General features: G+C 45.4%; 1 protein-coding gene across 1 annotated transcript in view; it reads right to left on the reverse strand.

The window, feature by feature from the left end:
• The window catches only part of spef2 (sperm flagellar 2), a 58,319-nt gene that overhangs the window by 24,665 nt on the left and 19,976 nt on the right, over positions 1–13,678 (reverse strand). The window contains exons 9-19 of the mRNA XM_061260465.1: positions 13,416–13,603; positions 13,007–13,175; positions 12,514–12,733; positions 10,620–10,711; positions 9,722–9,815; positions 8,802–8,860; positions 6,067–6,170; positions 5,176–5,429; positions 1,921–1,993; positions 1,139–1,380; positions 205–381 (exon numbers count right to left, since the gene is read on the reverse strand). Coding sequence (XP_061116449.1) covers positions 205–381; positions 1,139–1,380; positions 1,921–1,993; positions 5,176–5,429; positions 6,067–6,170; positions 8,802–8,860; positions 9,722–9,815; positions 10,620–10,711; positions 12,514–12,733; positions 13,007–13,175; positions 13,416–13,603 — 1,672 coding nt within the window. The remainder of the gene's footprint in view (positions 1–204; positions 382–1,138; positions 1,381–1,920; positions 1,994–5,175; positions 5,430–6,066; positions 6,171–8,801; positions 8,861–9,721; positions 9,816–10,619; positions 10,712–12,513; positions 12,734–13,006; positions 13,176–13,415; positions 13,604–13,678) is intronic.

The raw sequence follows: 13,678 nt of genomic DNA on the forward strand, positions 1-13,678 counted from the left end.
GAAAGTAAAAGTGTTCCCCAGTATTTTGTTCTAATAACCTGGATTTGCTAATTGGCACAATTCATCAAAATGCTTAGTCTTGTAATGTAAAGACTGACTTTTCTGCTGTGCTGCCAACTGATTTCAGGAATTGGTTCTAGCTCCTGACTGAAGGCAGTCACTTTTTGCAGTGTAGTGAACAAGACGACGGCGACAATGGCACACCTTTGGGGGAGTGGGAGGTGGACTTGGACCTGGAGCGCCTCCTAGCCGGCCCCTCCTTAGAGATGGCGGGGGTGGACTTAGAGGGAGCGGAGGGGGAGGCTGGAGCGGGGGACGGGGTGGTTGGCACAATGGGAGTGGAGTGCACCATCTTCTCTCTGTTGTACTCAACATCCTCACCTGTACGTGAAAGGTGAGGCACTCAAAGTAGTGGGTTGCGACACAAAAGATCTCAGTTAAAGGTGAAATAGGTAATTTCGGACTTATAATTCAAGAGAGGAATTGCAGCAACAAACACCTTCAAACCACAACACTGTTTATCCCACCCCTCTCTGTGAATGCGCTTACATTGAAACACCATTGGCTGTGGAAATTAAAACCAATGAGCTTGAATTATGCAATGTTTTGGTACAGAGTGTCAGGCCGTCAACTGTATATTTTGAAACCCGAATTTAAGGACTATAAACACAGGCAAACACAGTCAGCATGTCAGTGAGCCTTTTTCACCGACAGGAAGGGATTTACAATGGTCTTGTAACAATGTTTTAACACAAAAATCTCACCTATTGTACCTTTAAGTATGCTGCTCTGTCAGCTAAAAGCTGGTCCACTGAAGGGCCAACATAACACCAATTTAGTAAAACTCTAAACATACAGCTAAAAATGTATTATTCTGTATGTTGTCACCCATCCGAACAAACAATAACTGATCTGAGAAAGAAACACCATACCCATCTGTGCCCTTTACCATATCGTGTAAATAAAAGGGTACCCCTGTTTCTTTGCATTAATATACAGTATGTCTGCTTGTAAATATGGGGTGTCACCTGCCTCCAAAAATGTTCTCACTCAGTAAAATGTTCCGTCTAAAATCTATTCTGCAGGAGTACTTTTAACTCTTAGAGAGTACAGTACATTTGGTCCCTACTGGGCTCACTTAGTGTTGATTTAGACAGATAGCTTTGCACTGCTTGGAGATAATGAAGCACTGAGAAGCAGGTCGAGTGGTCATTCTCCGAACCTTTCTCCCCCTTGCGTTCCACGGCCTGGTAGATGGTGGACTCCACTTTTTTGAAGAGTGCCTTTTCGTCCACCTCAGCGTTCACCTTCACCAGGACGCCCCGTCCCCCGGAGAACCACTTCTCCAGCTTGGGCCAGGTGTCGTGGAATGCAGTGATCCTGTTGGGAGATTGGGACGATGTGGCTGACATGCGGCGTGGCAGGAGCACAATTCCCAGCGGGAGCTGCACAATTCCCTGTCCCAAGGGCATCATTCTTCCAAACGAGACACTTTAAATGATTTTGGTCCAGTTAAGGACACATTAACATTAATGAGGGACCTGTCAGGTCTGTGGTCTGATCCCCGGCCACAATAAGATCCGCACAGCCGTCGGGCCCTTGAGCAAGGCCCTTAACCCTGCATTGCTCCAGGGGGGGGGATTGTCTCCTGCTTAGTCTAAATCAACTGTAAGTCGCTTTGGATAAAAGCGTCAGCCAAATGCCATGTAATGTAATGTAATGTAAAAGAAGATTCATCAGATATGTGAGGGGCTGCTGCAATAGTGCAATTCTTGCAATGATGTCATTTTTCCAGCCCCCTACTGTAGAGAAAAGCGAACAGACAAGCTTATATACGCCCACTGCTGGTGGCAAAGTGAATACCTGCAGTGCAAACATCACAATGCATCCTATACTCTTCCCCACCGGACTCTACGGCACCTGTGCTGAACCTGTCTCTTCTCAAGGCCCTGGTCCACTGCGGAGTCCTGCTCGGCACGGGTGTCCAGCTCATCTGCACAGACAGCTGAGTCACTCCACTGCTAACAGCCACACTGTACGTTTTACTTATTTACTTGCAGAATTTGCTCATCATACATCTTGCACATTGCACTTTTACCATTGCACAATTATACTGTAAGCTATCCGCCTGTTTACTGTTTTACTCATCTTGTTTGTAATCCATGTTACAGTTTTTTACAATCGTTTTCACACTTGTCTCAATACCATGTCCACTTTTTCAAAACTCTTAACACATTCACCATATCATTAGACTATGTGAACCAAACTGTGGATATTTTTGCATTGCTTTCATACTAAAGGCATTCAATCACCACTTCTTCCAAAATTCATGAATACCTCTCTCAGTCAGTGTTCACTACCAGCAAATGTTTGTACAAATACAGCAAATTTTGCAGACATTTAGATACTCTGTTCAAAACAGTTAACTTTCAGTTCAAAACCCAATAAAATTCTGATCATTGTGGAAGGAAATATGCTGCATTTTGGCAGAAAAATGAAACTATATGCTTGAAATACGTAAGACAGATCATTCAGATTTTAGCAGAAAGTTTATTCTTTTTTTTTTGTTTGCAGCCTTGTTACCATCTATACAAAAGTGATCATACATGCATTGAAATGTGCATGCATATAGGGTAAATACAGATGCAGTTGTCACTGAATAGATTTTTCCACTATTACTGCTGTATATGTACTGTTGAAACACCTGGCTGTCATTTCAGTGAACAACCTACCCAGGTGTTTGTTGTTTGTGCCCCGTTACCACATATACAAAAGGGGCCACCTTTGGATTGGCATTTGCATTCTTTAGCCTTGGTGGGGAAAATGGATGCAGCCAGAGGTAGAGTAAGAAGACATCGTGGAAGAGCAAGAACAGTTGTGGCTGGTGAAATCAGAGCCACAGTCATTGATCATGTGGTAAATCATGGTCTGTCCCTGAGGGAATCAGGTTGAGGGTTCAACCAAACTTGCCTAGATCCACAGTGGCTTCAATAGTGAGGATTTTCAGGCAAACCAACAGGTACTATACAGTATTTACACCATTCTGACTGAAGGAGTTCAATTGATGTGTATATTACAGCAGTACTGTGATTTGAGAAGTCTCCAGAAAAAGCAGATGTATCAGTGCACATTTGTCTTTCACTCACTACAGGACCCAGCGGTTACCTCACACAGTCACACAGGGGGCAGGGGAAGAATGTTTACGCCTCAACAGGAGGATAGTTGGGATGGTCATTGTCAACAACAGCATCAGGCTAAGATAAATACGCAACAACATAATCGCAGACAAGGACATATTTCCAAACATTGACAGTGTAAGCACTACAACCATTTCAAGAGTGCTACCGAAACATCAGATCAGGATGAAACAGTTGTACACTTCTTTGTAGTACACAGTTGTACACCGCTTCTTTTTTCTCTTTACACTCGCTCCCTTGGCCCTGTGATCACTGCACATGGGCTATCCTATCACTGCTACGCGGACGATACCCAACTCTTCGTCTCGTTCCCGCCGTCTGATACGCAGGTTTCAGCCCGTATCTCTGCTTGCCTGAGGGACATCCATCTACCACCATCTAAAGCTCAACCCAGGCAAGACTGAAATGATATTCATCCCTGCTAATACCTCTCCCCATCTGGATCTCTCCATTTCCCTCGGGGATACCACACTCACGCCGTCACCCAGTGCAAGGAACCTCGGCGTGGTGATGGACAGCAGACTGTCCCTTTCCGAGAACATTGCGGCGGTGACCCGGTCTTGCAGGTTCTTCCTATACAACATACGGAGAATCCGCCCCTTTCTCACCCCCTACTCGACCCAGCTTCTGGTCCAAGCGATGGTTCTGTCCCGCCTGGACTACTGCAATTCCCTCTTGGCTGGCCTCCCAGCATCCGCCATCAGACCCCCCCAACTTATCCAGAATGCAGCAGCTCGTCTGGTCTTCAACCTTCCCAAATACTCGCACGTCACCCCCCTGCTTACTACCCTCCACTGGCTGCCTGTCATGGCTCGCATCAAATTCAAAACATTGGTGCTAGCCTTCCAAGCAGTTAAGGGGTCTTCCCCAGCTTATCTACAAAAAATCATCAGACCCTACACCCCTGCCAGACCTCTTCGTTCAGCCTCCACAGGCCGCTTGGCACCTCCCCCTCTCCGAACCTCCACCTCACGCTCACGACTGCTGTCTGTTCTGGCTCCACGGTGGTGGAACGAACTCCCCGTTGAGGTCAGAACTGTAGAATCTCTCCCCACCTTCAAACGCAAGCTGAAGACACACCTCTTCAAGCAGCACCTCTCCCCATCCCTCCCCCACCACCCACATGAACAGATAGATGCAATGGCTGCTGGGTGAATGGACATAACAGTGGAACACATCCAGGGCTGGAAAAGGCACGCAAAGAGATGTTTTCCTCGGTGTATAGCAAGAGATAACATTCGGAGTGATGTTGATGAAAATCTATGGCCAAATGCAGAGGACAGGATGGATGGGCCAGGCCAACAGTAGACATCTGATACTGATAGGCAGACAATATATGTGCAAATTTTTGATTTGTTTCTTTATCATATGTTGTTTTACGTTACACAGTAAAAAATGTTATTCTGGGATTCCAATATAGTAAAACATTCATTCATTTACAGTTTACTGTAAATTTACCACACTCAGTCATGACATCTATTGTGAGAGGCAAACCAACAGATCAAAAGTTTCTTGAGCGACTTGGCTTGAAATATTTGTGGATGCAAAAATAGAGGAAAGGGAAACACATAATATATGTATTTAGCAATGCTCCAAGTTGTTTGTGCTTTGTAGTTCATTGTACATTGAGTGACAAAGTAGTCTTATGGGAGAAAGTATGTGCTATAGTTATGGCAGCAAGAGTCACTTTTGGGTGAAATATTAAGTGTTTTGGTGCTTGAAGTGCCTTTTGCACCAAAGGTTAATTGATGTGCTCAGGTGTGTGTTTCAAAAGCACACTGTTTGAAGAGTTTTGAAAAAGTGGACATGGTATTGAGACAAGTGTGAAAACGATTGTAAAAAACTGTAAATGAAGCCAAAGACAATTTTCCACATTGTAGACAATAAAATCTACCTACCTACCTGTCTACCTGTCTACGCTCTAAGTGTCTGCTCACGTGTCTGCTCATGTGACAAAATGCTATGCGGTTATGCATACAGGCCTGCTGTCCGGCACGGTCCAGAACCACGCTGTCGGACAGGTCCAGCAGCAGGACCAGGTCCAGAATGGGCCGAGGGGCTGGCAGCTCTCTGGGGGGGTTTGGGTTCACAGCCAGGCTGGCTCTCCTCCTCCCTCTCCTACGGTCGGGCTTGTCCGGGCCGGAGCCCCTCAGGGCCTTCTCCAGCAGCTTAGCCTGCGTGAGGTCCACAGGGAACCCGTCCAGAATCCAGCCCGACTCGGAAGGGACCTGTCTGCAAGGGGGCAGAAAAACAGAGCCACTGACGGGGAAGGTTTGATGCACTCGATAAAGCACTGGGACACTTGGCATTTCATTTTCATTTCCTGCACCAACGTGTGTGTAAGCAATTTTGGCATGCGTTGCTTGTAACCAACTTTCATATAAATTTTCCTAATCATTTGAAATGAAAAATTTAGGTTGCGACGGTCCTTAAAACCCTTGTTTACATTCTTATAGGAGCATGACTCGTACATCAGGCGTGCTGGATTTTAGATATGACCTTGGGTATTTATGTGTACAGATAAGAGGTCAGATAAGATTAAATAAATGCACATCATCTAGAAGCAGGGTCTCTTAAGTCTGCCTTGGACCACATACCCTGTACAGTATTAAATCAGTGTTCGATATTCCAACAGAAAAACCAGGCTAAATCAGGTGAAAACAATGTTTTTACAATACAATGGTGAAGCCACTACATCCATGTCTTCAGCCTACTTTCACAAAAACAAAAGAAGAAGTTTCTGTTATGTTCTCATGCAGGGATTTTAAGACACATTTGCCTGTAATAAACATGGACAATTGCCCAAAAAATACGTGAAAGGATTACTGGCGGAAAAATAGACATGGAAAAGAGAAACACAGTGGTTCACCTGATTCCTTCGACAACAATGTCCACTTGAAGCTCATCCGGAATGGCCTGTCCTTTCCTCAGAATCTTCTCCACAACAGCTCCATATTGGGCTCTGACAGACAGCTGAGGAAGAGATACTGTCATTACTGTCATCAGTGTGTGTGTGTGTGTGTGTGTGTGTGTGTGTGTGTATAAGCGCTTGTGCGGGCGTATGAGGGCGTTTGTGTACACTGGAACAGAATGCAACCGCGAGGCTCGTAACCCAAGCCAGACAAAGGTCTCACGTCACATGGGATCTGGCCTCCCTGCACTGACTGCCAGTGGCCTAAAGGATTTACTTTAAATGACTGGTATTTCTATGATTGCATGGTTCCATGTATCCCCTGATGCATGGAACCCCTTATAGCCCAGTGAGGCCGTAGGACCTCTGCTTTCACCTGTCCTTTTTTCTCGGCTGAAAAACAGGCGTGACCTTCGCAGCTCTAGCCCCACTCTCTGGAACAGCCTCCCATTAGACATTGGGTCAGCTGTTGAATGTTTTAAACAACTTTAAAATACGTATTTTTATAGGTCAGATTTTTCCTTTTGTTAAGCAAACTCCATGGGCCTCATTTATCAATATTTTCGGTCTGTTAATGGAAGTACAACAAGCCAAAAACATACACCGATCAAGTATAACGATTAAAACCACCTGCTTCAACCCGTTTTTTCACAATTCAAATTGCTTTAAACTGTATGAACATGCCTATAAACACTTAATAGTGCATGTTTTGTTGTGCATAGTAAAAAACACATTAAGTGCTGTTCTAAACAAGAAATACAGTCATCGTAAGTGCACTTTGTTTTTCTTTTTTTGGGGGGGGGGTTAGACAAAAGGGATATCAGAAAAGGGGGGGGGGGTCAGGAGGTAGGACTAAGGTACAGATTGAAAAGGTGTGTTTTTAGTCTGCGTCGAAATAGGGGGAGGGATTCTGCTGTCCTGACAGTGGTAGGCAAGTCATTCCACCACTGAGGAACCAGAACGGAAAACAGGCGTGAACGTGCAGCTCGACCGCCAGGTGCTCGTAGTGAGGGAACCATAACACGACCAGAGCTGGCAGACCAGAGTGGTCTCGCCTGGGAGTAGGGAGTGATTAAGGATTGGATGTAAGGTGGGACAGTCCCCTTAGCAGCCTGAAATGCCAACACTAGGGCCTTGAAGCGGATGCGTGCAGCAATAGGAAGCCAGCGGAGGCCAATGAGGAGTGGGGTGACATGAGCCGACCTGGGCTGACTGGTGATCAGGCGGGCTGCGGCATTCTGGACCAGCTGGAGGGGCTTGATGGCACAAGCTGGGAGACCGGCTAGGAGGGAGCTGCAGTAATCCAGGCGGGAAATGACGAGCGCCTGGACTAGGAGCTGGGTGGCTTTCTCCTTCAGGAGATGATGGATACAGCGAATATTGTAGAGGAAGAACCTGCAGGTTCTGGCAGTGGAGGATACTTGTGGAGCCAGGGTGAGTCAAGAGTCACCCCAAGACTCTTAGCCGTATGGGAGGAGGATACTACAAAGTCCTCAACAATCAGTGAGAGGTCGATTGTCGGAGAGGACTTAGCAGGGATGTAGAGAAGCTCAGACTTGGCAAGGTTAAGCTTCATGTGGTGGGAAGACATCCACACAGAGATATCAGCCAAGCAGGCAGAGATCTGTGTGGTGACCTGGGTATTGGGGGGGAAGGAAAGAAAGAGTTGGGTGTCATCGGCATAAGAATGGTAAGAAAAGCCATGGGAACAGATAACCGAACCAAGAGACATGGTGTATAGAGAGAAGAGGAGAGGACCAAGAACTGAGCCCTGCGGGACTCCAGTTTGTAGGGGGTGGGGGTCAGAAATGGAGCCCCTCCAAGTCACCTGGTAGGAACGACCAGAGAGAGAGGAGGAAAACCATGCTCGTGCAGATCCTGTGACACCCATCCCAGTCAGCGATGAGAGCAGAATCTCTTGGTTGACTGTATCAAAGGCGGCCGACAGGTCGAGGAAGATGAGGACAGAGGAGAGGGATTTGGCTTTGGCAGAGTAGAGTGCCTGTGACCATGAGCAGGGCGGTCTCAGTGGAGTGGCCACTCTTGAAGCCGGACTGGTTGGGATTGTGGAGATTGTTCTGGAGAAGATAAGTGGAAAGTTGAGAGAAGACCGCCGGTTCCATTTAAAAATGCATGGGATCTATTCCGACATAAGTTTCACCACATGCAGTACCATGCAATTCCAACGGAGGGAAAAACTGGTTTAAGCAATCGGTTGGCTGATCGGTGATTTTATTTCCATAGTGTAAGCAGTTAATTGTCAGAGCTGTGGAAGAATAAAGCCTGACAATACAGCCTAGCTCTTTCTCAAGTAACACGCACTATGCAACAGGTAAAAATAAAATGGTTACGCATTTGGCACTTTCCTTCGCCGACCATAGAAATAAGTGTACATTTTTAGGAAATGTATCTATATTTATGTTACTGAGCTAGCTAGTTTGCTAAACCCGTCGCGATTAGTTTGGGTAATCATAGGAAACATCGTTCACATCATATTAGAATGAACGATTTAACACCTTCCGACTGGGAAAAACAGTTCAAGTCAACCTCTGTCATTAAACGCGAGGCAAAAAACGAAACATGTAAACAAATCGGCCACATGTCATGCCATTTCTATAGCCTACCGTGATGGTTGCAGGTGTAATTTGAACTTGCCATTATAGTTTGTTGTTTCGTAGGCGTAGTAGGCTTACCTTTGATTTGATGTCCTGCTTTGCGGACACTTTCCGCTCAGTATCCTGGGAGACGGATCCTGGGAAACACACAGGGACCATAAATTACTCGCTTTATTTTACAAACCTGTCAGTGACCCATCAGTGACCTGTAATGGCAAATACAAATGTACTTTCAAAGGTTTTTTACTGTTAAAACTAAAGCCTGAGAATGATAATCGCTTAAGATTTATCATAGAGGATTACAATATTGCTGATGTCATGAAGCAATCCAATAGAGGGAATCATGAGGCAATTATTTCCATCTAAGAGATGTAATTTCCATCAATAGTGGGGTCTGAGAATTGAACATTGAAATTCCACAACCACCTGACCTCAACCCCATTGCACCCTTGAAAACTGACAAAAACCAAGCATTGAGTAACATCACAAGATGCTTTTTGGAACATTGTCAAATAATGCTGGGATAACATGAATCACCAGGTTTTTGCAAAAGATTATGCCAGCTTGAGTGCACGCTGCCATTAAAGCAAAAGGGGGACATACAAAATACTAAGAAATCCTGATAATATAATTTGTAATGAGAAAATTTAAGTCAGAAAAGAATGCAAAATAGAAGCATGTTCACTCGTGGCACCTTTAGGGTATCGCCCCAGAAACAAGCACTTTTCGTACCTTTATTTCTGAGGGGGCACTTGCGCATGATGATATGATTATTGTCTAATTACTTCACCCAATAGCACTTTCAAGACTTTTGGTCTCATTTCCAATAGTACTGTTCATCTAGTGATGCAGTAAAATGTAATCTGGGTAAGCATTTAGCATTTGTTAAATAAATACATGGCAATGAAAAAGAAGGTATGCATCCCTTGAAGACCCACAGTAACCACAGTTGTATGTCATTTAGCTATTCAATACCCACAAGATAAAACACATCTAACCTGAATTACGTGATCCAGACGGTTCCTCCTCTTTATCAAGGCCGTTTTCCACACGGCCAGGTACAGTGGATGAAGAACTGCAACTCTCGGCCATCTTGCACAAGAAATGATCATTAGTTCATTGATTTAAAATATTATCGAGCAGATTCACAGAGAGTGTATTCATTTGAAGTGAGGAAGTGATGGAAATTGATTGAGGCTTTAAATAAAAGGGATTAACAAAGTGAACCACAGGAGATTCTCCAGGTTAAGTTCTGTTAGCAGAATGAGGGGTCATAAAAGGAAGATTACAAAAGATAAATTCTGCACAGATTTTAGGAAGTACTGCTTCACACAGACAGTGGTCACAGAATCAGGTCATATTGCGTAGGTAGGCAGAAACGGGATTTTCAAGAGCATAATTGATACAGTGCAGGATGCAATCCAGTCTGTAGGTAAACTAAGTGTTAGGTGCACTCTAGTGGTTGGGAAATGGCGAGCATTGTTGGGCTGAATGACCTGTTCTCATCAATGGTAAATGATAAATGGTCTGCATTTATATAGCTGTACAATGATAATTTCCATTCACCCATTCATACACAGACTCACACACCAACGGCGATTGGCTGCCATGCAAGGCACCAACCAGCTCGTCAGGAGCATTTAGGGGTTAGGTGTCTTGCTCAGAGACACTTCGACACACCCAGGGCAGATCAAACCGGCAGCCCCCCCCCCCACTGCCAGACCCAGGGCGGATCAAACCAGCAGCCAGACCCACTGCCAGACGAATCCTGAGCCAATACAGCCCCAGCAGTATAGTATGGTATGCACAAAAACACATTGAACTGAATTATGTTATGTTATAAAGACAAATTCAATAGTAGCATTAGCCTCTCTGGTTGAAGTCAGCATTACGAACCTCTTTCCCATCCACGGTCCCCTGTATTATCTGGAAGGCCCGCACCGCCTCCTGGATCAGAGCGCTGGCCGACAGGACGTGGACACCATGGACTGGAGGAGAAACAACAACAAACAGCACAGGACTGAACCATGCACTCAGACTGACACAGTGCAGAAACAGCACAGGACTGAACCATGCACTCAGACTGACACAGTGCAGAAACAGCACAGGACTGAACCATGCACTCAGACTGACACAGTGCAGAAACAGCACAGGACTGAACCATGCACTCAGACTGACACAGTGCACACATAAAGCACACACACATACAACACAAGGCGCACGGCTTGGGTAGGCGCTACATAAATTATTATTTTTACTTCCATTCAGAGGTGGAAAGTCCAGGGGTCAGAAAGTAAAAGTCCTGCCATGTGTTTCTTCCACCCATGAACTCAGCTGATTTCACCAATCGGTTCTACCTCCTGGCTGAAGAATTGTCCTGATCAGCAAATGCAGGTTGTTTGAATAAAATACTGGGGAGGGCTTTTAGATTTGAACCTGGAAATTCCACCTCTACTTCTATTGATGCCAATTCATTATTAGCAGTACCGACCTCGCATTGCGATTGGCTGAGAGATATTTGAAAGAGTGATATTATCATGCGATAGGTCACTTCGAACATGGCAAAACCAAACTCACCAAAGTTCAGTTGATTCATGGCATCAGAGATACGCAAATGCCTAGCAACACTTCAGAAGAGAGCCGTTCTGGCATTAAAATGGCATAAGTTTGAACCTGAGTTACTGTATCATTCTTTAAATGTACAATAGGTAAGATTTTTGTGTTAAAACATTGTTACAAGTAAACCTTCCTCTCATTGAAAAAGGCTCACTGACATGCTGACTCACCTCTGCCTGTGTTTATAGTCCTTAAATTTTGGTTTCAAAGTGTACATTTGTAGGGCCGTCAATCCATATCAAAAGCTGTACAGTTGTACAGCAATTCAAGCTCATTGGTTGAAAATTGGTTCTAACTGCGACAGCCAATGGCCCGAGGGCTTATTCAGATTTTTTGTATAGCTGCCCAAATTGCACTCCAGACAAGCGATCACTGAAACTCTGTATACTATTGCTTATTATCCAAGGGAAGATAACATAGTCTAACAATAGACTGTGGGTTGTGGTTTGAGGTTGTTTGTTGTTGCAATTCCTCTCTTGACCATTAGGAGTCCGAAATTACCTACTGTACCTTAAAGCTTTAAATGTATAAACATGTTGGTAAAACTGTATAATTTGTGCCTGTGAACGCAGCTCAGCAGTGACATTACCGCTCCATCATTGCATAATTAACTGTGTATGGGGTAGTGTTTTTATTTGTATTTTTTTATTATTAAAAAAAAATATATATATAGCGACCATCCAAGGGTTTTTAACGCACATCTAACATAAATATAAAGCACCAAATCAAGGGGCAAAATTGCAAATTAAATGCGGATTTATTTTCCTTTTAAATCAAACATAGGGCCACGTAGGCTGAGAAAAGTTGAGTGAAAATAATAAACGTCCCAGTTCCAATTTCCAATATACTTTTCAATACGTGCGTTGTGTTTCTATTTTGCGTGTTTTCATGGTCAAAAGACTATACTGCTCGCCCATCTAGCCAGGATTCCTTTCTCCCAGGAGGTTTACTTCTTATTTCCTCCAATTAAAAACTATTTGTGCTGCCGGGAATGGGCACCAAGGGAAGACTAATTCTAAATGAAAAATCAATGTATCCACAGGTAAGTATAATTATGAATATTTACATAATTTACATTTGTCTGTTTTCTGTTCTAAGTGTTAATTTTGGCTCTAACAGTGTGGATAAGTGTGAAAGTACAGTGATGATAAGAATGTTATTTTAGAAGACGTACCTTGGGCGATCTTGGCCAGGCTGGTCGTCTTCCCTGAGCAGACCTTCCCCAGGACACAGGCCTTGAGAGTGAAGGTGGGAAACTGTGGTGGGGGCGAGTCTGGTTCCGGCAGGTCCACATTCCCCCGCAGCCGGCTCACCACATGACCCAGGACGTTGTTGTTGGGGGGGGGCTGTTTGGCCTCCTGGTCCTCTGGCCATGCCCACTCACCCATCATGCTCTGCAGAATGAAAGCAGACACACACCTTACGCCAAGACGCAGGAGCTGCTGTGAGTCACACAGTCACGTGTGTGGGGTGCTCATCAAAGACCTCAGATATTTACAAATCCGCTAGGGTCCCCCCTTAAAGAAAAAAGGTGTCTTTTTGTCATTTTATAATTTCCCCGATGTGACTTTGTACATTGTTTGCACGTACGTGTGTGTGTGTGGGGGGGGGGGTGCACATGAATTTGCAGATGTGTGTGTGTGTGCACATCAGTGACTGTCGCTCACGTTGTACTCATCGTAGTCCTGGCAGTTGAGGATCTCCTGCTTCTCCATGTCGACGAGCTGCACTGGCTTGGGGTCGACAAAGACAGGCTCCGGCGGGCCTGCCTCGTACAGGGGCTGCCCAGCAAACAGGAGCTCCGCCCACTCCCGCATCATCTTCCCAGGGATCGCACTGCTGAAACAGAGACTGAAACTGAGGCTGCGCTGAGACGTGCATAAGGCACGTACCTCCCTGTGAGCACACGCTATGACAGGTGCATAAGGCACATACCTCCCAGTGAGCTCACGCTATGACAGGTGCATAAGGCACATACCTCCTGGTGAGCTCACGCTATGACACGTGCATAAGGCACATACCTCCCGGTGAGCTCACGCTATGACACGTGCATGGCCTGTCCTGTAAGGCACATACCTCCCGGTGAGTACGCGGTACTCCCCAGCCTTGGTGGCCAAGTCCACGATCTGCTCCAGGACCTCTCGGCAGAAGAGGAAGTGCTTCCGGTAGCGCTCCTGGGCTCGCTCGGCAGCGATCTGGTCGTGCAGCTCCATCTCCCTGCGCATCTCTTCCGCACGCTCCCTCTGGGCCTCCTGGGTCAGGGCCTGGAACATGGGGGGTTAGTGCATCCTTAACTAACAATTCCTCACATAAAAATACACTAATAGTGTTATGGGTTA

This window comes from Conger conger, chromosome 11 (assembly GCF_963514075.1).
Source record: "Conger conger chromosome 11, fConCon1.1, whole genome shotgun sequence".
In the NCBI taxonomy this organism is placed as follows: domain Eukaryota; kingdom Metazoa; phylum Chordata; class Actinopteri; order Anguilliformes; family Congridae; genus Conger; species Conger conger.